This window comes from Neovison vison, chromosome 12, assembly GCF_020171115.1.
Source record: "Neovison vison isolate M4711 chromosome 12, ASM_NN_V1, whole genome shotgun sequence".
NCBI lineage: Eukaryota > Metazoa > Chordata > Mammalia > Carnivora > Mustelidae > Neogale > Neogale vison.
In genome coordinates this window covers 135,071,344-135,098,678 of record NC_058102.1, presented here as the reverse complement: position 1 = coordinate 135,098,678, position 27,335 = coordinate 135,071,344, and the positions used below count along the sequence as shown (strand labels likewise).

The 27,335-nt window shown below is 38.3% G+C and overlaps 1 protein-coding gene across 1 annotated transcript in view; it reads right to left on the bottom strand.

The window, feature by feature from the left end:
• Positions 1 to 826: 826 nt before the first annotated feature.
• LOC122891190 (ankyrin repeat domain-containing protein 26-like) overlaps positions 827 to 27,335 on the bottom strand; it is a 131,633-nt gene continuing 105,124 nt past the window's right edge. The window contains exons 28-32 of the mRNA XM_044226681.1: positions 24,510 to 24,680; positions 23,351 to 23,565; positions 21,016 to 21,244; positions 2,341 to 2,386; positions 827 to 1,047 (exon numbers count right to left, since the gene is read on the bottom strand). Of these exons, the coding sequence (XP_044082616.1) occupies positions 908 to 1,047; positions 2,341 to 2,386; positions 21,016 to 21,244; positions 23,351 to 23,565; positions 24,510 to 24,680 (801 nt within the window). The 3' untranslated portion in view covers positions 827 to 907. The remainder of the gene's footprint in view (positions 1,048 to 2,340; positions 2,387 to 21,015; positions 21,245 to 23,350; positions 23,566 to 24,509; positions 24,681 to 27,335) is intronic.

Below are 27,335 nucleotides of genomic sequence, written 5' to 3'. Positions count from 1 at the left end.
GTCTTCTGCCCCTGTAGAGATCCAGACGTGTAATCTCGGGCTGATTTCATGGGTGATCAGAGTTCTTTGGTAGGTAATCAGCTCACTTTGGGGTATAGGCTGAAAAGACGCCTCTTCCTACTTCCCCGCCATCTTGTCCCCCCTTCCTTATGATTTTAATAACACTTTCTTTTCTAGCTTATTATAAAAATATAATATGGAATACATATAACAAACAAAACTCAGGCTAATTAACTGTTTTTGTAAAAGTTAGTTTTCTGGTCAATAGCAGATTAGTACTCAAGTGCCTGGGGAGTCAAAAGTTATTCACATATTTCTGACTGCAAATGGTCAGTGCCCTTAACCCTTGCAATTATTCAAGGGCAACTGTATTAGAATTGTCTGATTGTCAAGGTTGTACAGTAGTTATGCGGAATGTACTGACTTGTAGGATATAAATGCTATGGGAATCAGGCATAATTTAACAATTGTCTTGCAAATGGTTCTGGGGTAAAAGTTCTTTTTTTTTTTTCTTCTAATTTTAAGACTCTTTGTCTTAAAATTAATGTCTGTCTAAATCTCTAGATTCATATGTAGTAATAAAAATTGGAAAATACCAAAAAGTTCTCAATTAACAAGACTGAAGTATTCATGAAAACTTGGTTGGTTGGGTGCTGTTTAGAAAGCTGGTATTTGGGCAGCCTGAAGCATGTAAAACCCAATAATGCTGATTTCCACATTAAAAAAAATCTGCTTAAAAGTTAATTAGCTACCAAGAAACATAGCTAAAATATTATATAAACTTTCATTACACACATGATCCAAAAATATTTTCCTTTAAGAAAGATTTTTGCATATCATCCATTTAATAGGAAACTATTAAAATGTTGTATAAACATCCAGTAAATAAATTTCTACTATTTATGTTTCAGATGCTATACTTTTTCTTCAGAAACTCTGAGTATTCTCTGTGTGATTTCAGTACGTCATCACAATTTATATGACTTTCAAAAGTAGATTCTAAATAGGTGGTCCCACCAGATGAGCCTGATTCAAATTCAGCAGCACCTGAAAAGAAAAAGAATTACAGTCTTTATCTAAAATACTTCATTCTTAACTAAAAGTTATTAAAAAAACAAAGTTGAAGCTTTATGAGTGTTATGAAGAATGAAAAACATCTAATACAACTACAATATAAAATACAAGATTACTTTTAAATCTATTTTGCTCACAGTTGCCCACTGAGGTAATTGCTATTGTGGATAAATATCAGAGCTTCTGTTTTTCTCATTACAAGATGATAACAGAGCCCACCCGTGAACAATCATGTACAACAGACTGAAAAAAATCAAACAGGCAATTTTCAGAGTTGAACATAAGAACGTACAGAAGGAAAACCCTAGTTTTCTATGAATATTGTCTGCTTTTTGGTGGAGGGGATATGTAAGCTGATACCTGAAGGACAGGGAAGAAGCATGCCAGGTGGAGGGAAGACGCATATACAAAGAACATACACAGAGAGTGAGGAAGAACACTTGTGGAATTGCAAGTAGTCAATGCTGAAGAGGTGCAAGAGCAAAGCAGCAGAGTAGGGTAAATGTTAGCGATAGAGAAGGCTGAAAAATCTGACAAGAACCAAACTGATGTGGGTGTTTTTATTCCATGTATGGAGCTTGGAATTTTATCCAATGGCAAAAGGTAAATCAATGACAAAATCAACGACTGGAGGTTTAAATGTCACCTGTCAAGTGACGGCTATTTGAACTATAATTGCTTAAGTAAGTATCACCTAAGACAAGACTGCTTTTTTTCTTTTTTTAAAAATTTTGGTTTTATATCATTAGCAGAAATAAGGATTTAAGAAAGTCCTCATAGGGGCACCTGGGTGGCTCAGTGGGTTAAAGCCTCTTCCTTGGGCTCGGGTCATGATCCCAGGGTCCTGGGATAGAGCCCCACGTTGGGCTCTCTGCTTAGTGGGGAGCCTGCTTCTCCCTCTCTCTGTGCCTGCCTATCTGCCTACTTGTGATCTCTCTGTCAAATAAACAAAATCTTAAAAAAAAAAAGAAAGTCCTCATATTCAGGTTGACAGTTCCAGAGGGATGGCAGAAGTGAAGGAAGATTACAGCTTGAAATAACATATAAATAGACATTTGGAGATTTTTTTTAAGTCTGAAAAATGATGACTAAATGAGGAATAAGTATGTTCCTCATTATGTTTATGTTTTACATTTTTATTAGATATATATATTAAAAAAATTAACATAGTACCTATTATCCAAACAATAGAAAGCAATGGATTTACCATTCATAGTTTATTTCAGAAATCAATGACCATCTTAATTCAGAAATTTGGCAACATACCTTCTTCTAGTTCTCTAGTTATATTTTTTTCCAACTCTTGCTGCTTCTGAAATAAGTCAAATATTTATAATGTTCAAGTTAAACAAGACACATAATTGTAGGAATTATATATAGCTTATGAAATGTGAACTTAAAATAACACTATTAGAGATTAAAACTAAGTTAGGGATTGCTTAAATAGAAAGATAATCACATAAATAAAATAAATCCCTACTTATTTTAATCTTAGGTAACAGAAGAAAGAGATATAACACTATTTAGATAAATCTGAGAAAAAGTACAATTAATATTGGTCTATTAAATATACGTAATTTCTGGGAGAAGAGGAATATGGCAGAGGCATAGGGGGCCATAGTTTTGTCCAGTCCCTGGAATTCAGCTAGATAGCTTTCAAATCATTCTGAACACCTGTGAACTCAATCTGAGATCTAAGAAAAGAACTGTGATAATTCTACAAATAGAAAAGTGACCACATTCTGCAAGGTAGGAGGTGTGGAGTGGAGAAATGAATCCAAGGTGATACATGGGAAGATAAATTGTTGGGGGGATGCATAGACTGCTTATCAGAAAGTGATATAGTAGTGGTGTGCAAACAGGAACTTTTTTGTTTTTGTTTTTTTGTTAAGAGATTTTATTTATTTGAGAGAGAGAGAGAGACCACACGCACAAAGGGAGAAGCTGACTCTCCACCGAGCAGGGAGCCCAGTGGTGGGGCTTGATCCCAGACCATAACTTGAGACAAGAGCACAAACAGGAACTTTTATACGTATAATCTGATGAGGGACATCCCTGCTTGAAAAGCACTCAGGTGGAGAAGTGGGGTAGAATCCTAGGTAGAACTGCCTGATCTCGGGATCCCCGGGGTCACACAGAATGGGGTGCCTGAGTATGGGAGAGTTCCCAGGAGTTTCAGCAGGGAAACCAGCTGCAATCAAAGAGCGGAGGAGGGGGCTTTCAGCTCAGTGTTGCCATTAACCACAAACCCCAGACCATTGGGTAACCACTCTCAGAGCAGGGCCAAACATGCAGAAGAACCAGGACAAGACCTCCTCCCTCCCCCTAGAGGACTGGCATGAATGCAGCCACAGAAGACTGCAAAGTTTAGATACTCCAAAGGGGGTTGCATGGCTGAGATAAAAATGCTCAAAGGCTGGGTGTACACAGAGTGCATACAGAAACCAGGGAGACGAGAGTGTTTGACAGTTCTTCTGTGAGGGCACACTGAAGAGTGGAGGGTGCCTGCTTTCAGCTCAAGGGCTGGACACTGGGAGGCTCACATTTTTATTCTAATCCTCTCAAGCAGTGCAGAAAACCAGCAGGGAATGAAAGCCACAAAGAGGAATCTGGAGGCCCTAAATTAGCCTGGAACCCTGGCAAGGGCAGTGCAATACCATCAGGGCAAAGACCTCTGAGAATTAGCGCAACAGGCCCCTCCCCCAGAAAATCAGCAAGAACTTCCTGCTAGGATCAAGTTTAAGGAATCACAGACAACTGCAAAACTCTAGTGCTGGGGGAAAATACTATATAGAATCCGTGGCTCCTTAAACTTTCAAGTTTAATTTTCTTTTTCTTTTTCCATTACAATCAATTTCTCATTTTATCAACTCAGGTTTTTTAAACATTTTTAATTTTAATTTTTATAGTTACATCCTATCCTTTCATAGTGCTTAAATTTATTTTTGCATATATATATATATTTTTCTTTCTTTACAATTCTGGGATGTAGTTTCCTCTAAGAAACAGACCAAAATATACCCAGAATCTAGTGTATTGCTCTGTTCTCATCACCTGTCTGATTATATTTTTGCTTTGTAAATTTTTATTTAATTAATTAATTTATTTATTTATTTTGGTTTATAAAGATTATAGAGATTTGGTTTATAGAGATTATATTTCTCTGGGGTTGTTGTTGTTATTTTAGTATTTTGTTCTCTCATTTTCTATTCTTCTCTAGACAGAATGACTAGATGGAAAAACTCACCTGAAATAAGAGAACAGGAGGTACGACTGTCAGTTACCTAATCAGTATGGATATAACTAAATGGCAGAATTAGAGTTTAGGATAACAAGTATAAAAATACTAGCTGGGCTTGAACGAAGCACAAAAGACACTGGAGAATCCCTTTCTGGAGAAATAAAAGAACAAAAATATTACCAAGTTGAAATCAAAAGGTTATTAATGGGATGCAATAAAAAAAAATGGAGGCTTTACTTCTGGAAACAGTATGGAGGTTCTCCAAGAGTTAAATATATGATCTAGTAATTGTACTGCAAGGTATTTTCCCCAAAGATGCAAACATACTGATCTGAAGGGGCACCTGGACACCAATGTTTATAGAAGCAATCTCCAAAATAGACTAACTGTGGAAACAGCCCAAATGTCCATCAACAGATGAATGGATAAAGAAGATTGGTCGGGGAGGAGTCAAGATGGCGGAGAAGTAGCAGGCTGAGACTACTTCAGCTAGCAGGAGATCAGCTAGAGAGCTTATCTAAAGAGTGCAAACACCTGCAAATCCATCGGCAGATCAAAGAGAAGAAGAACAGCAATTCTAGAAAGAGAAAAACCACCACTTTCTGAAAGGTAGGACTGGCAGAGAAGTGAATCCAAAGCGCCGGGAAGATAGACCCTGGGGGGAGGGGCCGGCTCCTGGCAAGCGGCGGAGCGACGGAGCACAAAATCGGGACATTTAAAAGTCTGTTCCGCTGAGGGACATCGCTCCAGAGGCTAAACCGGGGCGAAGCCCACGCGGGTTCAGCATGACCTCAGGTATCGCAGGGTCACAGAAGGATCGTGGGTGTCTGAGTGTCACAGAGCTTGCGGGTATTGGAGCGGGAAAGCCGGCTACAGAGACAGAGCCAACAGTAAGCTCGCAGTTCGGGGTTACCTTGAACCGGTCGCAGGCTCGGTGAGCTCGGAGTGCAGCCGGAGGTCAGGCAGACGGGAGTTACTGGGTGCTGTTCTCTGAGGGCGCACTAAGGAGTGGGGCCCCGGGCTCTCCGCTCCTCCAGGCCAGAGACCAGGAGGCCGCCATTTGTATTCCCGTCCTCCGGAACTCTACGGAAAGCGCTCAGGGAACAAAAGCTCCTGAAAGCAAACCCGAGCGGATTACTCAGCTCGGCCCCTGGTAAGGGCGGTGCAGTTCCGCCTGGGGCAAAGACACTTGAGAATCACTACACCAGGCCCCTCCCCCAGAAGATCAACAAGAAATCCAGCCAAGACCAAGTTCACCTACCAAGGAGTGCAGTTTCAATACCAAGGAGAGCAGTAGAATTCCAGAGGAGGAGAAAGCGAAGCACGGAACTCATGGCTTTCTCCCTGTGATTTTTGAGTCTTGCAGTTAAAGTAATTTTTTTCTTTTTCATTTTTTTCTCTTCTTTTCTTAATTTTTCTTAACTTTGGCCCTTTTCATTTTTAATGTTTTTTAACTAGTTTATCTAATATATATATATTTTCTTTTTCATACTTTTCTTTATTCGTTTTCTTTTTTAATTCCATTTTATTTTCCTTTCTTTTTTTTGAACCTCTTTTTATCCCTTCTCCCCACTCACGATTTGGGATCTCTTCTGATTTGGTTAAAGCATATTTTCCTGGGGTTGTTGCCACCCTTTTAGTATTTTACTTGCTCCTTCATATACTCTTATCTGAACAAAATGACAAGGCAGAAAAATTTACCACAAAAAAAAAGAACAAGAGGCAGTACCGAAGGCTAGGGACCTAATCAATACAGACATTGGTAATATGTCAGATCTAGAATTCAGAATGACAATTCTCAAGGTTCTAGCCGGGCTCAAAAAAGACATGGAAGATATCAGAGAAACCCTCTCCAGAGATATAAAAGCACTTTCTGGAGAAATAAAAGAACTAAAATCTAACCAAGTTGAAATCAAAAAACTATTAATGAGGTTCAATAAAACATGGAGGCTCTCCCTGCTAGGATAAATGAGGCAGAGGAAAGAATTAGCGAAATAGAAGACCAAATGACAGAGAATAAAGAAGCTGAGCAAAAGAGGGACAAACAGCTACTGGACCACGAGGGGAGATTCGAGAGATAAGTGACATCATAAGATGAAACAACATTAGAATAATTGGGATTCCAGAAAAAGAAAGAGAGAGGGTAGCAGAAGGTATACTGGAGACAATTATTGGGGAGAATTTCCCCAATATGGCAAAGGGAACGAGCATCAAAATTCAGGAGGTTCAGAGAACGCCCCTCAAAATTAATAAGAAGAGGCCCACACCACGTCACCTGATAGTAAAATTTACAAGTCTTAGTGACAAAGAGAAAATCCTGAAAGCAGCCTGGGAAAAGAAGTCTGTAACATACAATGGCAATACAATGGCACTAAATTCATATCTCTCAAGAGTTACCCTGAATGTTAATGGGCTAAATGCCCCAATCAAAAGACACAGGGTATCAGAATGGATAAAAAACCAAAACCCATCTATATGTTGCCTCCAAGAAACTCATTTTAAGCCCTAAGACACCTCCAGATTTAAAGTGAGGGGATGGAAAAGAATTTACCATGCTAATGGACATCAGAAGAAAGCAGGAGTGGCAATCCTTATATCAGATCAATTAGATTTTAAGCCAAAGACTATAGTAAGAGATGAGGAAGGACACTATATCATACTCAAAGGGTCTGTCCAAAGAGAAGATCTAACAATTTTAAATATCTATGCCCCCAACATGGGAGCAGCCAACTATATAAACCAATTAATAACAAAATCAAAGAAACACATCAAAAATAATATAATAATAGTAGGGGACCTTAACACTCCCCTCACTGAAATGGACAGATCATCCAAGCAAAAGATCAACAAGGAAATAAAGGCCTTAAACGACACACTGGACCAGATGGACATCACAAATATATCCAGAACATTTCATCCCAAAGCAACAGAATATACAATCTTCTATAGTGCACATGGAACATTCTCCAGAACAGATCACATCCTCGGTCCTAAATCAGGACTCAACCAGTATCAAAAGATTGGGATCATTCCCTGCATATTTTCAGACCACAATGCCCTAAAACTAGAACTCAGTCACAAGAGGAAATTTGGAAAGAACCCAAATACATGGAGACTAAACAGCATCCTTCTAAAGAATGAATGAGTCTAACAGGAAACTGAAGTAGAATTGATAAAATTCATGGAAACAAATGATAATGAAAACACAATGGTTTAAAATCTGTGGGACACAGCAAAGGCAGTCCTAAGAGGAAAATGTATAGCAATACAAGCCTTTCTCAAGAAACAAGAAAGTTCTCAAATATACAACCTAACCTTACACCTAAAAGAGCGTGAGAAAGAACAACAAAGAAAGCCTAAACCCAGCAGGAGAAGAGAAATCATAAAGATCAGAGCAGAAATCAATGAAATAGAAACTAAAAAAACAATAGAACAAATCAACGAAATTAGGAGCTGGTTCTTTGAAAGAATTAATAAGATTGATAAACCCCTGGCCAGACTTATCAAAAAGAAAAGAGAAAGGACCCAAATAAATAAAATCATGAATGAAAGAGGAGAGATCACAACTAACACCAAAGAAATACAAACGATTATAAGAACATACTATGAGCACTCTACGCCAACAAATTTGACAATTTGGAAGAAATGGATGCATTCCTAGAAACATATAAACTACCACAACTGAACCAGGAAGAAATAGAAAGCCTGAACAGACCCATAACCAGTAAAGAGATTGAAACAGTCATTAAAAATCTCCAAACAAAAGCCCAGGGCCAGACAGCTTCCGGGGGGAATTCTACCAAACATTTAAAGAAGAATTAATTCCTATTCTCCTGAAACGGTTCCAAAAAATAGAAATGGAAGGAAAACTTCCAAACTCATTTTATGAGGCCAACATCACCTTGATCCCAAAACCAGACAAGGATCCCATCAAAAAAGAGAGCTATAGACCAATATCCTTGATGAACACAGATGCGAAAATTCTCACCAAAATACTAGCCTATAGGATTCAACAGTACAATAAAAGGATTATTCACCACGACCAAGTGGGATTTATTCCAGGGCTGTAAGGTTGGTTCAACATCTGCAAATCAGTCAGTGTGATACAACACATCAAGAAAAGAAAGAACAAGAACCATATGATACTATCAATAGATGCTGAAAAAGCATTTGACAAAGTACAGCATCCCTTCCTGATCAAAACTCTTTAAAGTGTAGGGATAGAGAGCACACACCTCAATATCATCAAAGCCATCTATGAAAAACCCACCGCAAATATCATTCTCAATGGAGAAAAACTGAAAGCTTTTCCGCTAAGGTCAGGAACACGGCAGGGATGTCCATTATCACCACAGCTATTCAACACAGTACTAGAAGCCCTAGCCTCAGCAATCAGACAACAAAAGGAAATTAAAGGCATCCAAATCGGTAAAGAAGAAGTCAAACTATCACTCTTCACAGATGATATGATACTATATGTGGAAAACCCAAAAGACTCCACTCCAAAGCTGCTAGAACTTGTACAGGAATTCAGTAAAGTGTCAGGATATAAAATCAATGCACAGAAATCAGTTGCATTTCTATACACCAACAACAAGACAGAAGAAAGAGAAATTAAGGAGTCAATCCCATTTACAATTGCACCCCAAACCATAAGATACCTAGGAATAAACCTAACCAAAGAGGCACAGAATCTATACTCAGAAAACTATAAAGTACTCATGAAAGAAATTGAGGAAGACACAAAGAAATGGAAAAATGTTCCATGCTCCTGGATTTGAAGAATAAATATTGTGAAAATGTCTATGCTACCTAAAGCAACCTACACATTTAATGCAATTCCTATCAAAGTACCATCCATCTTTTTCAAAGAAATGGAACAAATAACCCTTAATATTTATATGGAACCAGGAAAGACCTCGAATAGCCAAAGGAATATTGAAAAAGAAAGCCAAAGTTGGTGGCATCACAATTCCAGACTTCAAGCTCTATTACAAAGCTGTCATCATCAAGACAGCATGGTATTGGCACAAAAACAGACACGTAGATCAATGGAACAGAATAGAGAGCCCAGAAATAGACCATCAACTCTATGGTCAACTAATCTTCGACAAAGCAGGAAAGAATGTCCAATGGAAAAAAGACAGCCTCTTCAATAAATGGTGTTGGGAAAATTGGACAGCCACATGCAGAAAAATGAAATTGGACCTTTTCCTTACACCACACATGAAAATAGACTCAAAATGGATGAAGGACCTCAATGTGAGAAAGGAATCTATCAAAATCCTTGAGGAGAACACAGGCAGCAACCTCTTCGACCTCAGCCACAGCAACATCTTCCTAGGAACATCGCCAAAGGCAAGGGAAGCAAGGGCAAAATGAACTATTGGGATTTCATCAAGATCAAAAGCTTTTGCACAGCAAAGGAAACAGTTAACAAAATCAAAAGACAACTGAAAGAATGGGAGAAGATATTTGCAAACGACATATCAGATAAAGGACTAGTGTCCAAAATCTATAAAGAGCTTAGCAAACTCAACACGCAAAGAACAAATAATCCAATCAAGAAATGGACAGAGGACATGAACAGACGTTTCTGCAAAGAAGACATCCAGATGGCCAACAGACACATGAAAAAGTGCTCCATATCACTCGGCATCAGGGAAATACAAATCAAAACCACAATGAGATATCACCTCACACCAGTCAGAATGGCTAAAATCAACAAGTCAGGAAATGACAGATGCTGGCGAGAATGCGGAGAAAGGGGAACCCTCCTACACTGTTGGTGGGAATGCAAGCTAGTGCAACCACTCTGGAAAACAGCATGGAGGTTCCTCAAAATGTTGAAAATAGAACTGCCCTATGACCCAGCAAGTGCACTACTGGGTATTTACCCTAAAGATACAAACGTAGTGATCCAAAGGGGCACGTGCACCCGAATGTTTATAGCAGCAATGTCCACAATAGCCAAACTATGGAAAGAACCTAGATGTGCATCAACAGATGAATGGATAAAGAAGATGGGGTATGGGGTGCCTGGGTGGCTCAGTGGGTTAAGCCGCTGCCTTCGGCTCAGATCATGGTCTCAGGGTCCTGGGATCGAGTCCCGCATCAGGCTCTCTGCTCAGCAGGGAGCCTGCTTCCCTCTCTCTCTCTCTGCCCGCCTCTCCATCTACTTGTGATTTCTCTCTGTCAAATAAGTACACAAAATCTTTAAAAAAAAAAAAAGAAGAAGTGGTATATATACACAATGGAATACTATGCAACCATCAAAAGAAATGAAATCTTGCCATTTGCGACAACATGGATGGAACTAGAACGTATCATGCTCAGCGAAATAAGTCAAGCAGAGAAAGACAACTATCATATGATCTCCCTGATATGAGGAAGTTGTGATGCAACATGGGGGCTTAAGTGGGTAGGAGAAGAATAAATGAAACAAGATGGGATTGGGAGGGAGACAAACCATAAGTGACTCTTAATCTCACAAAACAAACTGAGGGTTGCTTGGGGCAGGGGGGTGGGAGAAGGGGGGTGGGGTTATGGACATTGGGGAGGGTATGTGCTTTGGTGAGTGCTGTGAAGTGTGTAAACCTGGCGATTCACAGACCTGTACTCCTGGGGATAAAAATATATGTTTATAAAAAATAAAAAAATTTAATAAGAAAAAGAAGATGTCTCCATCAGAAAGGATGAATACCCAACTTTTGTAGCAACATGGACGGGACTGGAAGAGATTATGCTGAATGAAATAAGTCAAGCAGAGAGAGTCAATTATCATATGGTTTCACTTATTTGTGGAGCATAACAAATAGCATGGAGGACAAGGGGCGTTAGAGAGGAGTAGGGAATTTGGGTAAATTGGAAGGGGAGGTGAACCATGAGAGACTATGGACTCTGAAAAACAGTCTGACTGGTTTGAAGTGGCGGGGGAGGTTGGGGGTACCAGGTGGTGGGCATTATAGAGGGCACGGCTTGCATGGAGCACTGGGTGTGGTGAAAAAATAATGAATAATGTTTTTCTGAAAATAAATAAATCGAAAAAAAAATTTAAAAAAAGATGTGGTGTATTACAAATGAAATATTACAAAGCCATCAAAAAGGATGAACTCTTTACAATTTACATTGATGTGGATGGAAACGAGCGTACTATACTGAGAGAAATAAGTCAATCACAGAAAGGCAATTATCATATTGTTTCATACATATGGGGAATATAAGAAAAAGTGCATAGAATCATAGGGGAAGGTAGGGAAAACTAAATGGAAGAAATCAAAGTGGGAGACAAATCATGATGAGAGACTCTTAACTATTGGAAACAGACATTTGCTGAAGGGGAGGTGGGATGGGGGTAGGGGTAATTGGGTGATGGGCATGAAGGAGGGCATGTGATGTGTAGAGCACTGGGTATTACATACAACTGATGGTTAACTGAACACTATATCTGAAACTGATATATCATATATCAGCTAATTGAATAGAAATTTAAAAAAATTCATCACGTACATAATGGGTAATGGAGAAATAAAACCCTACTTATCTTTTACACACTTACTGAGCTATAATTAACTAATAAATATTAACTATTTCAAATTTTAAAAATTGGAGGCTCTAACTGCTAGGATAAATGACACAGAAAGGAGAAGTAGTGACAAAGAAGACAAAATGATGGAGAATAAAGAAGTTGAGAAAAAAAAGAGAGATAAACAATTACTGGATCAGTAATTCAAGGGGAGGGGAGAATTCAAGAGATAAGTGATACCATAAAGCAAAACAATATTAGAATACTGGGATCCCAGAAGAGGAGGAAAGGGTGTGTGGAAGAAGGTATATCTGAGAAATTACAGCAGAGAACATCTATAACCCGTGGAAGAAAAAAGTCATTCAAATCCAGGAGGCACAGAGAAACCCCTTCAATTTCAATAAGAATAGGCCAACACTTTGATATATAGTAGTGAAGCTTGCAAATTTCAGAGAAAAAGAGAAAATCCAGAGAGCAGCTCAGGACATGCCAGAAAGGACTGGCATGGTATAGTCAGGGTGCTAAACCAGAAAAATATGCAGCCAAGAATACGTTACCAGCAAGGCTGTCATTCAAAATAGAAGGAGAGATAAAGAGTTCCCAGGACAGAAAGAAATTAAAAAATTTGTGACCTCCACACCAGCCCTGCAAGAAATACTAAAGGGAATCCTGCAAGCAAAGAGAGAGCCCCAAAGTGTCATAGACCAGAAAGGAATAGAGACAATGTACAGAAACAATGATATTACAGGTAATACAATGGCACTCAATTCATATCTTTCAATAGTTAGCCTGAAAGTAAATGGGCCACATTCCCCAATCCAAAGACACAAGGTATCAGATTGGATAAAAAAGCAAGACCCATCAATATGCTGTCTGCAAGAGACTCATTTTAGACCCAATAACACCTCCAGATTGAAAGTGAGGAGGTGGAAAACCATTTACTGTGCTAATGGACATCAAAAGAAAGCTGGGCTGGCAATCCTTTTATCAAATTAGATTTTTTTTCAATTTATTTATTTTCAGAAAAACATTATTCATTATTTTTTCACCACACCCAGTGCTCCATGCAAGCCGTGCCCTCTATAGTACCCACCACCTGGTACCCCAACCTCCCCCCCCCCCCCGCCACTTCAAACCCCTCAGATTGTTTTTTCAGAGTCCATAGTCTCTCATGGTTCACCTCCCCTTCCAATTTACCCAAATTCCCTACTCCTCTCTTACACCCCTTGTCCTCCATGCTATTTGTTATGCTCCACAAATAAGTGAAACCATATGATAATTGACTCTCTCTGCTTGACTTATTTCACTCAGCATAATCTCTTCCAGTCCCGTCCATGTTGCTACAAAAGTTGGGTATTCATCCTTTCTGATGGAGGCATAATACTCCATAGTGTATATGGACCACATCTTCCTTATCCATTCTTCCGTTGAAGGGCATCTTGGTTCTTTCCATAGTTTGGCGACTATGGCCATTGCTGCTATAAACATTGGGGTACAGATGGCCCTTCTTTTCACGACATCTGTATCTTTGGGGTAAATACCCAGGAGTGCAATGGCAGGGTCATAGGGAAGCTCTATTTTTAATTTCTTGAGGAATCTCCACACTGTTCTCCAAAGAGGCTGCACCAACTTGCATTCCCACCAACAGTGTAAGAGGGTTCCCCTTTCTCCACCTCCTCTCCAACACATGTTGTTTCCTGTTCTGTTAATTTTGGCCATTCTAACTGGTGTAAGGTGATATCTCAATGTGGTTTTAATTTGAATCTCCCTAAGGGCTAATGATGATGAGCATTTTTTCATGTGTCTGATAGCCATTTGTATGTCTTCATTGGAGAAGTGCCTGTATCAAACTAGATTTTAAGCCAAAGGCCATCATAAGAGATGTGGAAGGACGCTATCATAATTAAAGGGTCTCTCCAAAAAGAAGATCTAACAATTGTCAAGATTTATGCCCCAACATGGGAGCAGTCAATTACATAAGCCAACTAATAACAAAATTAAAGAAACACATCGAACATGATACAATAAATAGTAGGGGACTTTTACACCTCACTCACTGCAATGGACCAGTCATCTAAGCAGATCAACAAGGACACAAGGGCTTTGAATGACACACTGGACCAGATGGGCTTCACAGATATATTCAGAGCATTCCATCTTAAAGCCACAGAATACACATTCTTCTCCTGTGCACATGGAGCTTTCTCCAAAAGAGATCACATATTGGGTCACAAATCAGGTTTCAACCGGTACCAAAAGTCTGTGATCATTCCCTGCATATTTCCAGACCACAGTCCCTTGAAACGTGAACTCAATCACAAGAGGAAATTTGAGAAAAACTAAAAAACATGGACTCTAAAGAGCATCCTATTAAAGAATGCATGGGTCAACCAGGAAATTAACAAACAAGTAAAAGAATTCATGGAAACAAAGGAAAATGAATACACAACTGCTCAAAATCTTTGGGATGCAGCCAAGGAAGTCCTGAAGAGGGAAGTATAGAGCGATACAAGCCTTTCTCAAGAAACAAGAAAGGTCCTAAATACACAACCTAACCTTCCACCTACAGGAGCTGGAGAAACAACAGCAAAGAAAGCCTAAATCCAGCAGGAGAAGAGAATTAATAATGACCAGAGCAGAAATAAAAGAAATAGAAACCGAAAGTACAGTAGAATATAGCAACAAAACTAGGAGCTACCTCTTTGAAAGAAGTAATAAGATCGATAAACCCCTGACCAGACTTTGCAAAAAGAAAAGAAAAAGGACCGAAATTAATAAAATCATGAATGAAAGAAGAGAGATCACAACCAACACCAAGGAAACACAAACAATTTTAAGAACGTATAATAAACAACTACTTGCCAACAAATTAGGCAATCTGGAAGAAATGGTAAGAGAAAAACCTGAACAGACCCATAATCAGCAAGGAAACGGAAACAGTCATCAAAAATCTCCCAAAAAACAAAACTCCAGGACCCGATGGCTTCCCTGGACAGTTCAACCAAACATTTAAAGAGGCATTAATACCTATTCTTCTGAAGCTATCTCAAAAAATAAAAACGACGGAAAACTTCCAAACTCTTTCTATGAGGCCAGCATTACCTTGATCCCAAAACCAGACAAAGACCCCGACAAAAAGGAGAATTACAGACCAATATTGCTGATGAACACGGATGCAAAAATTCTCACCAAGATACTAGCCAACAGGATCCAACAGTACATTGAAAGGATTATTCACCGTGACCAAGTAGGATTTATTCCTGGTCTGCAAGGGTGGTTCAACATCTGCAAATCAATCAGTGTGACACCATACATTAATAAAAGAAAGGACAAGAACCATATGATACTCTCAATAGATGCAGAAAAACCACCTGACAAAGTACATCATCCCTTCTTGATTAAAACTCTTCATGGTGCAGGGATAGAGGGAACATACCTCAATATCATAAAAGCCATCTACAAAAAGTCCACAGTGAGTATCATTTTCAATGGGGAAAAACTGAGAGCTTTACCCCTAAGGTCAGGAACACGGCAGGGATGACCACTCTCACCACTGTCGTTCAACTAGTACTGGAAGTCCTAGCCTCAGCAATCAGACACAAATGAAATAAAGGCATCTGAATCAGCAAGAAGTCAAACTCTCACTCCTCGCAGATGACGTGACACTCTACGTAGAAAACTCAAAAGACTCCATCCAAAAATTGTTAGAAGTCCTACAGGAATTCAGCAAAGCGGCAGGATATAAAATCAATGCACAGAAATCAGTTGCATTTCTATACACCAACAATGAGATAGAAGAAAGAGAAATTAAGGAGTCAAACCCACTTACAATTGCACCGAAAACCATTAAGATACCTAGGAATAAACCCAAACAAAGAGGCAAGGGATTGGTACTCTGAAAACCATAGAACACTCATGAGAGAAACTGAGGAAGACCCAAAGAAATTGCAAAAACCTTTCATGCTCATAGATTGGAAGAAAAAATACTGTAAAAATGTCTATGCTTCCCAGAGCAATCTATACATTCAACGCAATCCCTATCAAAATACCATCAACATTTTTTCAGAGCTGGTACAAATATTCCTAAAATTTGTATGGAACCAGAAAAGATCCCAAATGGCCAAAGGAATGTTGAAAAAGATAACCAAAGCTGGTGGCATCACAATTCCAGACTTCAAGCTCTATGACCAAGCTGTCATCATCAAGACAGTATGGTATTGCCACAAAAACACATGCATAGATTAAAGAGCCCAGAAATGGACCCTCAACTCTATGGTCAACTAATCTGTGACAAAGCAGAAAAGAATGTCCAATGGAACAAAAGAAAGTCATTCCAACAAATGGTGTTGGGAAAACTGGACAGCCACAAGCAGAAGAATGAAACTGGACCATCTTGTCACCCTACATTAGACCCCATTTGGGGCATAAAAATAAGATTCAAAATGGATGTAAGACCTAAATGTGAGACAGGAACCCATCAAAATCCTAGAAGAGAACCCAGGTTGTATTCTCTCTGGCTTTGGCCAAAGCAACTTCTTGCTAGACACGTCTCCAAAGGCAAGGGAAACAAAGACTTCATCAAGATAAAAAGGTTTTGCATAGCAAAGGAAACAACTGACAACACTAAAAGATGACCTACAGAATGGAAAATGGTATTTGTAATTGACATATCAGATAAGGGGTAGTATCCAAAATCTATAAAGACTTATCAAACTCAACACCCAAAGAACAATCCAGTCAAGAAATGGGTAGAAGAAATGAACAGACATTTCTCAAAGAAGACACACAAATGGGCAACAGATTTGAAAAAATGCTCAGCATCACTTGGCATCAGGGAAATAAATATAAATCAAAAGCACAATGAGATATCACCTCACACCTGTCAGAATGGCTAAAATGAACAAGTCCGGAAACAACAGATGTTGTCAGGCATGCAGAGAAAGCAGAAGCCTCTTATACTATTGGTGGGAATGTAAACTGGTGCAGGCACTCTGGAAAACAGTATGGTGGTTCCTCAAAGAGCTGAAAAGAGAGTTACCCAATGACCCAGCAATTGCACTACTATGGATTTACCCCAAAGATATAAATATATTGATCCAAAGAGGCATCTGCACCCCAATGTTTATATCAGCAATTTTATTGATTTATTTATTTGAGACAGAATGAGAGATAGCACGAGTGGGGGAAGAGGCAGAGGGGGAGGAAACAGCAGACTCCCCACTTAGCAGACAACCTGCAGTGGGGCTCTATCCCAGGACCAAGGAATCATGAGCTAAGCTGAAGGCAGTCACTTAACCAACTAAGCCACCCAGGCACCCCTCAGTACCCTACATTAGACACCTTTTGGGGCATTCAATGAGAGGGTACCTTTTATAAGAAAGGTCTAAGTAAGAAAATTCTAGATGGGAATGCTTGTAATATACAGCTGACCGTTGACCAACATGGGTTTGAAGGGTGCAGGTCTACTCTACTTACACATGGACTTTTTTTGATACAGTATTTTAGTGTAGTTTCTCTTGTGTTTTTCTCAATAACATTTTTTCTATAGCTTTATTATGAGAATATAGTATATAATACATGTAATGTAAAAAAAACTGTGTTAATGAACTATTTATGTTATCAGTAAGGCTTCCAGTCACCAGTAGGCTATTAGTAGTTTGTTTTTTTAGATACCATGCAGAAGTGAAATCATATGGTATATGCCTTTCTCTGCATTATTTCACTTAGCAAAATACTAGGTCTACCAATGTTGTCACAAATGGCAAGATCCCATTCTTTTTTATAGCTGAATAAATACTTCATTGTATATGTATCACACATCTTCTTTATCTGTTCATCTATTGATGGACACTGAGGTTGCTTCCATACTTTGGTTATTGTAAATAATGTTTCAAAAAACATAGGGGTGCACATAACTTTTAAAATTAGTGTTTTCATTTTCTTTGGGTAAATACCCAGTAGTGGAATTGCTGAATGGTACTGCATTTCTATTTTTAATTTTTTGAGGAATCATACCACTTTTGGACAATAACATTATATTCAGGCCTTATAAAATTAGTAATATGACAACATTACTAGACAGCCTTGTAAAATTAATAACTCAATACCACTTGATGGGAGAAACTTTTACTGAAGCAATTTTATAAAGCATTAATAAATACTATGTAACATATAAGACACCTTTTTATATGACATGACTTAAGGAATTACCAGTGTGATGTTATTGTCTTTTCCCCAAAAGCTTATCCTAAATATTTACTTCTGTGACCTTTATTTCCAAGTGAGAACTGTGTTTAGATGGTGGAAATAGCTTGAAGTCCACTAATAAGGAGAACACATTTGCAATTTTATTTATACTTTTCCACTTATCAAAAAAAATAGGAGGGTAAGAAAATTATACACAGAAAAACAACGTGATATGTATCAGCAAATATTAATTCAAAGAATTATTAACGAAGAATTTTCTCATAAATGTTAGTTTGAAAACTATGGCTCATAGAAATCTAAGGGTCCCCTTGGACACAGCAGGATTGAGGGACAAGGAAGTCTACAGGTGTAGTCTTATCTCGCCTTTAGCTAAACAGCTCTACTTGTCTCTGTTTTATATAATAGAGTTTAATGCAAAAAAAAAAAAAGATAAGTTCTATTCTTTGGAAAAAACAATTTATCCCCAGAGGTATAAAAGTCACTAACTTAGTCAACGTCCCTAATTTCACGTAAGAGACAAAAAGGCCTCGGAGAGATTGTAATTTCCCTGAGGTCAAAAAACCACCTAGTTGCAGGCCAGGAATGTGTTTTAGTTACTTCCTCATATTCAGGTATGGAATCAGAAGAGACCCCGAATCGCTAAGGAAATGTTGAAAAACAAAAATAAAGCTGGCGGCATCACCTTACCTGATTTCAAGTTTTATTACAAAGCTGTGATCACCAAGACAGCATGGTACTGGCATAAAAACAGACACATAAACCAGTGGAACAGAGTAGAGAGCCCAGATATGGACCCTCAACTCTATGGTCAATTAATCTTCGACAAAACAGGAAAAAATATACAGTAGAAAAAAGACAGTCTCTTCAATAAATGGTGCTGCGAAAACTGGACAGCTATATGTAGAAGAATGAAACTCGACCATTCTCTTACACCGTACACAAAGATCAACTCAAAATGGATAAAAGACCTCAACGTGAGACAGGAATCCATCAGAATCTTAGAGGAGAACATAGGCAGTAATCTCTTTGATATCAGCCACAGCAACTTCTTTCAAGATACGTCTCCAAAGGCAAAGGAAACAAAAGCGAAAATAAACTTCTGGGACTTCATCAAAATCAAAAGCTTCTGCACAGCAAAGGAAACAGTCAACAAAACAAAGAGGCAACCCACGGAATGGGAGAAGATATTTGCAAATGACAGTACAGACAAAAGGTTGATATCCAGGATCTATAATGAACTCCTCAAACTCAACCCACACGAAACAGACAAACACATCAAAAAATGGGCAGAAGATATGAACAGACACTTCTCCAATCAAGACATACAAATGGCTATCAGACACATGAAAAAATGCTCATCATCATTAGCCCTCAGGGAGATTCAAATTAAAACCACATTGAGATATCACCTTACACCAGTTAGAATGGCCAAAATTAACAAAACAGGAAACAACATGTGTTGGAGAGGATGTGGAGAAAGGGGAACCCTCTTACACTGTTGGTGGGAATGCAAGTTGGTGCAGCCTCTTTGGAGAACAGTGTGGAGATTCCTCAAGAAATTAAAAATAGAGCTTCCCTATGACCCTGCAATTGCACTCCTGGGTATTTACCCCAAAGATACAGATGTCGTGAAAAGAAGGGCCATCTGTACCCCAATGTTTATAGCAGCAATGGCCACAGTCGCCAAACTATGGAAAGAACCAACATGCCCTTCAACGGACGAATGGATAAGGAAGATGTGGTCCATATACACTATGGAGTATTATGCCTCCATCAGAAAGGATGAATACCCAACTTTTGTAGCAACATGGACGGGACTGGAAGAGATTATGCTGAGTGAAATAAGTCAAGCAGAGAGAGTCAATTATCATATGGTTTCACTTATTTGTGGAGCATAAAAAATAGCATGGAGGACAAGGGGCGTTAGAGAGGAGTAGGGAATTTGGGTAAATTGGAAGGGGAGGTGAACCATGAGAGACTATGGACTCTGAAAAACAGTCTGAGGGGTTTGAAGTGGCGGGGGGATGGGAGGTTGGTGTACCAGGTGGTGGGTATTATAGAGGGCACGGCTTGCATGGAGCACTGGGTGTGGTGAAAAAATAATGAATACTGTTTTTCTGAAAATAAATAAATTGGAAAAAAAATTGAAATAGAAGTGTTATAAGTTTTAAAAAATGCTCCAAGTAAGACAACAATTAAGGATGTACTCTCAGGTAAGAAAATGACAACAATTACAACTTAAAAAGAAAAATTAATCTTTTAGCATTACAAGTTTATTTAATTCATAAAAAGGACTTATCGTGGATTCTTTTAAATGATAAATATCCATATTTGATTAAGTGTTTGGATTCTTATTGTTGACTTATACATCGGGGTGGGAAAAATGGGTAACAGCAAACTTTAAAATTGTTATGAACAACTGCCAACCAGGAAATTAGTCAAAGCATCTAAGTATAGATTTCATTCGTGAGCAATAATATTTACTTTCTAAAATCGAATTTAGATGTAAGTTTTCAAGAAATTTACAATGTGTCCATTTTGAGGTGCCGGGGTAACTTAGTCAAGTGTCTGACTCTTGTTTTCGGCTCAGGTTATGATCTTAGGGTTGTGAGACTGGGCCCCATGTAGGGTACCACACTCAGCAGGAAGTCTGCTTGAGAATCTCACACTCTCTCCCCCTCTTGTACACTCTCTCTCTAAAATAAATAAAATCTTGAAAAAATAATAAATATGTCAGTTTAGTTTTAATTATTGAATAAAGATAATAATAGGTATCTCTTGAAAGAGCTCCAGGAACAAAGAAAATAATCAAAATTTATGTCTCATTTCTTTATCAGCAAAAATAATTATGACATTTACTTAGTATGTAATAGTTAGCTAAGCAACTCAGAATCTTACCAAATGAAAAACAAAAATTATATGAGAAATCTGAAACCCAAGGAAAAAAAGGTAAGATAATATAACTAACCTTGAACAAGAAAGTCTCAATGTCATTACTTGAACGCCATGAGTTTGAGGTAGGAACCACCACGTTTTCTCTTAGAGCAACATTTCTATTGAATAGTGAACTATTATTAACATTTCTACCATAAGGCAGATGTAGGGCTGGCCTCATATTAATAGTGTCAAGCAAAGTTTGCTTTTGCTGTTTCTCCACCAGAAGTTTGGTACTGGTCTCTGCCAGCCTCTCACTAGTCCTGTTAGGATTACAAAACACAATACTTAGTATTTCATTTCTCCCCAAATCAGTCCTAAATTACTTGCATTTTTTTAAGTCTCCATAATAGTAAACAAAATGTGCCATTAAATAGTGTTTTAACATAATAAATGTGACAGAGCAGACCTACTATGTATAATTATAGGTTTAAAACTGTTCTAAAGAAGTCCATGTATCTCTAGGGTTCCTACCTAACAAGTAATTCAAATTAAGGAGAGAGAGAAATGGCTATCAGTGATGTCCACGGCCTAACAGGTTATACCTGCTGCCTTCTGGAATAGTTGTACTTAAAAGATTCTTGGGGATGCCATGATACATACTTATATTTAGTAAACCAGTTTAGAGCTGCAAAAATAAACCATCCTGGGGGGTCTGGGTGGCTCAGTCGGTTAACCATCTGCCTTCAGCTCAGGACAGGACCCCATAGTCCTGGAATTGAGCCCCATACTGGGCTCCCTGCTCAGCGGGAAGCCTGCTTCTCCCTCACCCTCTGCCTGCTGCTCCCCTCTGCTTGTGCTCACTTGCTCTCTCTCTCTCTGTCAAATAAATATGACAAGGGGCGTTAGAGAGGAGAAGGGAATTTGGGTAAATTGGAAGGGGAGGTGAACCATGAGAGACTATGGACTCTGAAAAACAATCTGAGGGGTTTGAAGTGGCAGGGGGGGTGGGAGGTTGGGGTACCAGGTGGTGGGTATTATACAGGGCACAGCTTGCATGGAGCACTGTGTGTGGTGAAAAAAAATAATGAATAATGTTTTTCTGAAAATAAATAAATTTTTAAAAAAGTTTAAAAAAATAAATATGCCCTTCAATGCATGAACGGATAAGGAAGATGTGGTCCATATACACTATGGAGTATTATGCCTCCATCAGAAAGGACAAATATCCAACTTTTGTAGCAACATGGACGGGACTGGAAGAGATTATGCTGAGTGAAATCAGTCAAGCAGAGAGAGTCAATTATCATATGGTTTCACTCATTTGTGGAGCATAACCAATAGCATGGAGGACAAGGGACGTTAGAGAGGAGTAGGCAATTTGGGTAAATTGGAAGGGGAGGTGAACCATGAGAGACTATGGACTCTGAAAAACAGTCTGAGGGGTTTGAAGTGGCGGGGGGGTGGGAGGTTGGGGTACCAGGCGGTGGGTATTATAGAGGGCACAGCTTGCATGGAGCACTGGGTGTGGTGAAAAAATAATGAATACCGTTTTTCTGAAAATAAATAAATTGGGAAAAAAATAAAAATAAAATAAAATAAAATAAAAATAAATAAATAAAAAATAAATATGTAAAATCTTTAAAGGAAAATAAAAATTTTAAAAATCCCTCAAAGACATTTTTCAAATATTGGCTTTCACCACTCTTGTATATTTCACACATTACCTCAGAGAGATTGAGCATTTGGCACTGAGGAAAAATTTAGATGAACAATGGCTAGAGAACTAGTAGATGGCAGAGCCATGATCAGAAAGAACTGAAACAGCTCCAGAAGCAATTAGGTTATAACACAGATACCAGGGTACTGGAGGTGGAATCTACCATTTCCAACTTCACCTTTTGGGTTAAAGATGTACTCTTCCAAAAATAAACTAACATTAATAAATAAATATTATAGCGGGGGGATGGGAGGTCGGGGGTACCAGGTGGTGGGTATTATAGAAGGCACGGCTTGCATGGAGCACTGGGTGTGGTGAAAAAATAATGAATACTGTTTTTCTTTCTTTTTTTTTTTTAAAGATTTTATTTATTTGTCAGAGAGAGGGAGAGAGAGCGAGCACAGGCAGACAGAGAGGCAGGCAGAGGCAGAGGGAGAAGCAGGCTCCCCGCCAAGCAAGGAGCCCCATGTGGGACTTGATCCCAGGACGCTGGGATCATGACCTGAGCTGAAGGCAGCTGCTTAAGCAACTGAGCCACCCAGGCGTCCCTGAATACTGTTTTTCTTAAAATAAATAAATTGGAGAAAAAAAATTATACTATCTAGTTGGCTTTCACTTACTACTGATCTCATGAACGTGGCTCCAAAAAATTATGGTTTAGAGGCAAATTAATAAGCTAACTCTACTTTCTATGATTGTTTTAACTTACTTGTTCAGTTCATTTGTCAATGACATTCGATGTGTTACTTCTTCTAGGTAGAGATGCTTGTATATGTCCAATTCTGTTTTAGTAACGTCTTGAAAACTTTTCATTTTGGATAATTCAAATTCCAGCTCTTTAATTCTGAGTTCCATTTGACTTCTTACTGAAGCATTATTATTTTCTCTTAACTGTGCTACGCTTTCTTGAAATGCTACTTGCGTCTAAAGCAAATTAAAAGCATAGTTTTAAAATTGTTACAACCTGGGTAATTACAGTATATTTCTTTCTTTTAGTTTTGTGTCAATGATTCAGAGAGCAATTTTTAAAATGGAAAAAAAAGCTGAAATGTAAAATATTTATCATTAATGTGAAATTGAATTAAATGTGAATAATGTTCATTCTTACATTAGAACTCATGCAATCTGATAATTCAAAGAGTAATAAAATCATTTAAATTTTTTAAAAACTGAACAATACAACTTCAGAATAATCGAGGTACCTGGGGTGCCTGGCTGACTCAGTCATCTGAGTGCTTGACTCTTGTTTTCTGCTCAGATAGTGATCTCAGTGTCCTGAGAGAAAGCCCTGTGTCCTACTCAGCATGAAATATGCCTGGAATTTTCTCTCTACCTGTCCATCCCCCACTCATGCTTTCCAAATAAATAAATAAGATATTTAATATAAAGAAAAGGAATAATCCAAGTATGGTACCATTTCTTTTCTGTAGGAATGCCCAGAATGGAGCCCAAACAAGCAACTGACTGAGCCACCCATGTACCCCATGGTCAAAATTTTTAAAGCACAGTTTTTTTCTTTTCCTCTCAATAGCCTTGTTTTATACTAACTGGTCTTAAAAAATAAAATGACTTTCTACTGTGAATCATTCTGAAAGATCAATTTAGTGTGAATAATAATGAAAACTGAAATTTTTAAAGGGAAGGAACAAATGCTTTCAGAAATTTACCAAATTGCTATAAAGGAAGTAGAGGAAAACTCTACACTGCATATAACCAAAATGTAATTTGCAGTAAAATGAATTAAAGCATTTTATAGACAAATAAATTAATCTCTAAAAATAGATCGACTTCTTTTAATTTTTTTCTACGTTCAGTCTTGTCCTTTCTTCAAAATCCCGTTTATATTGTTCTATTTTACTATATCCTACCACGTTGCCTTCTACACAACTTCTGAGGTTTACTTCTTGTTGTTCCAACTTCTTTTTATTCTTCTCTAGCTTTTCACATTTCATCTGTATTTCTTTCATAGATGATAACTCCTGAATAAGAACCTGGTTTCTTGAAGACATAGTTTCCAGTTTTGCTGTAAGATCATCAACCTGCATGAATAAAATAATACAGTTTGGAGGCAGAGTGAAAAGAGTCTAATGCAAAAATAAGACCCCAATTTTTTTTCTAAGATTTTAAATCTCTGCACCAAACATGGGGCTTAACTCACACCCCCAAGATCAAGAGTCACATACATTACTGACTGCTCCAGGCAGGTGCTCAGATTTTAAAATAAGTTCATTTTCAATAAAATGTTATCTATATTCCAGTACGGTCTTGGAATGCGGAACCTCAAATAACTCAGAAAATGAAGAACAAAATTCAAACCACTAGGAGTTGCTAAAATCTATCTCTGCTGTCATCCTCTTTGCCACACATTTGTATTTAATATTTATACTTTTATTTTTATGATTGTTTCAGATTTTTCCTCCGTAAAATAACTGTAAGTCACGTCTTAGTAGAAAGTCTCTTAACCCTTCCCTCATCTTAACACTCCATAACTTTTTCTAAAGATTTTATTTATTTATTTGAGAGGGAGAGAGAGCAAGACAGCAAGAGCACAAGAGCAGGGAGAGGGAGAAGCAGACTCCCCACTGATCAGGAAGCCAAGCATGGGGCTCAATCCCAGCATCCCAGGATCATGACCCAAGCCAAAGGCACTTAACTGAGCCACACAAGTACCCTCGTACTCCTTAATTTTTAAAGAAGTTTTAGGAATACCGTATTGACTTATGTAGGTCTGAGCCAATAAATGCTTACCAAAATAAAACTTTGAAAATAAGACTCTAATTAATGAATCTATAAATACTGATTCTATTGCCATCAGCCTTTTTATGAATTACAAATGTTTTATGCTAATTTCAATTGCATTCTGAGGAGAAATGATTCACAAGGTTAAGAAATCACATCTCTCAGTAAAAAAAAAAATAGTGGGGAAAAAATTTAGTGAGATGATCCATATATTTTTGGATAAAATTTCTTTAACTCGACAGTGTTACAATTTTTTGTTACTTCTCACAAAATAAGAGGATATACTAAGCAATGAAAACAACCAAAAAACTTGCTGGAGTTTCAGTGATGCTGAGTTGGGAAGAACTCCTTTCCTTTAGATATGACTGGAAAGACAAGTGGATGTGGTGGTTTTATACACTGACACTTCTCCCATGACAACCCCTCCGCTTCATATGTGCTGGCCTTAGTAACTGGTTCCTAGTGAACAGAATATGGCAGAGCTACTGTGTGATTTTTAAGGCGAGGTTAGAAAATGTGATATAGCTTCCATCTGACTTTCTTCTTCTAGGAAACCTCACCCTTAGAATCCAGCTGTTATGGGAAAGCCCAGGGTACCTAGTGAGTCTTCATGCAAATATTCCAGCTGAGACTGCCCTAGCTAACATCCTAGCCAAAAGCCAGCCTCAACAGCCAAACATGTGCATGAACAAGGTGTTAGATGATGCTAGTTCCCAGCTTCCAGTCATCCCAGGTGATGCCAAATGAAGAAGAAATGAGTTGGCCTTACTCAGCCTTGTCCAAAGATTTGTGAACAAGATAAATGCTGTTTTGAGCCACTAGGTTTTGAGATGGTTTATTATGCAGCAATAAATAACTGGCACAGATACTGATATTAAAATGGGGTGCTGCCATTAAAAAAGAAAACCAAAAAACTGAAACTAAACCTTCTTTGGACCAGGAGGTGGGTGGAACCTGAAAGAAGAGTAAGAGTGAGAAGGAGAAAAGCAATCTGAGGGGTTTGAAGTGGCAGGGGGGTGGGAGGTAGGGGTACCAGGTTGTGGGTATTATAGAGGGCACGGCTTGCATGGAGCACTGGGTGTGGTGAAAAAATAATGAATACTGTTTTTCTGAAAATAAATAAATTGAAAAAAAAAAGAGTGAGAAGTAGAGAAGAGTAAGAATGAAAACCAAAAGGGCTTCCAAGAGACTGTGAGTGGAAACCTGATGGCCCTTGAAGGGGCTTACAGCAAAGGTTTCTAGACAAGTGAAGAAAATGACACTAGAGGGAAAAGGAACTCATGCCACAAACCACATGAAAGTAAAACTGGTAGGAGAGATAAGCTAAAGAAAGACTATTCAATATGAAGGAACCAGGACTTACTGGGATCATCTATCTGTTCCTCATTTATAGCCTCTCCACATGCTGTATTATCAAATAACGCTAAAATAAAGAAATGTTTCTGGGTTAAAAGCAAATCCAGGATATCAAGCTTTTGTCTATACTGTCATTTGCAAATATCTTCTCCCATTCCGTGGGTTGCCTCTTTGTTTTTTTGACTGTTTCCTTTGCTGTGCAGAAGCTTTTGATTTTGATGAAGTCCCAGAAGTTTATTTTCGCTTTTGTTTCCTTTGCCTTTGGAGACGTATCTTGAAAGAAGTTGCTGTGGCTGATATCAAAGAGATTACTGCCTATGTTCTCCTCTAAGATTCTGATAGATTCCTGTCTCACGTTGAGGTCTTTTATCCATTTTGAGTTGATCTTTGTGTACGGTGTAAGAGAATGGTCGAGTTTCATTCTTTTACATATAGCTGTCCAGTTTTCCCAGCACCATTTATTGAAGAGACTGTCTTTTTTCCACTGTATATTTTTTCCTGTTTTGTCGAAGATTAATTGACCATAGAGTTGAGGGTCCATATCAGGGATCTCTACTCTGTTCCACTGGTCTATGTGTCTGTTTTTATGCCAGTACCAT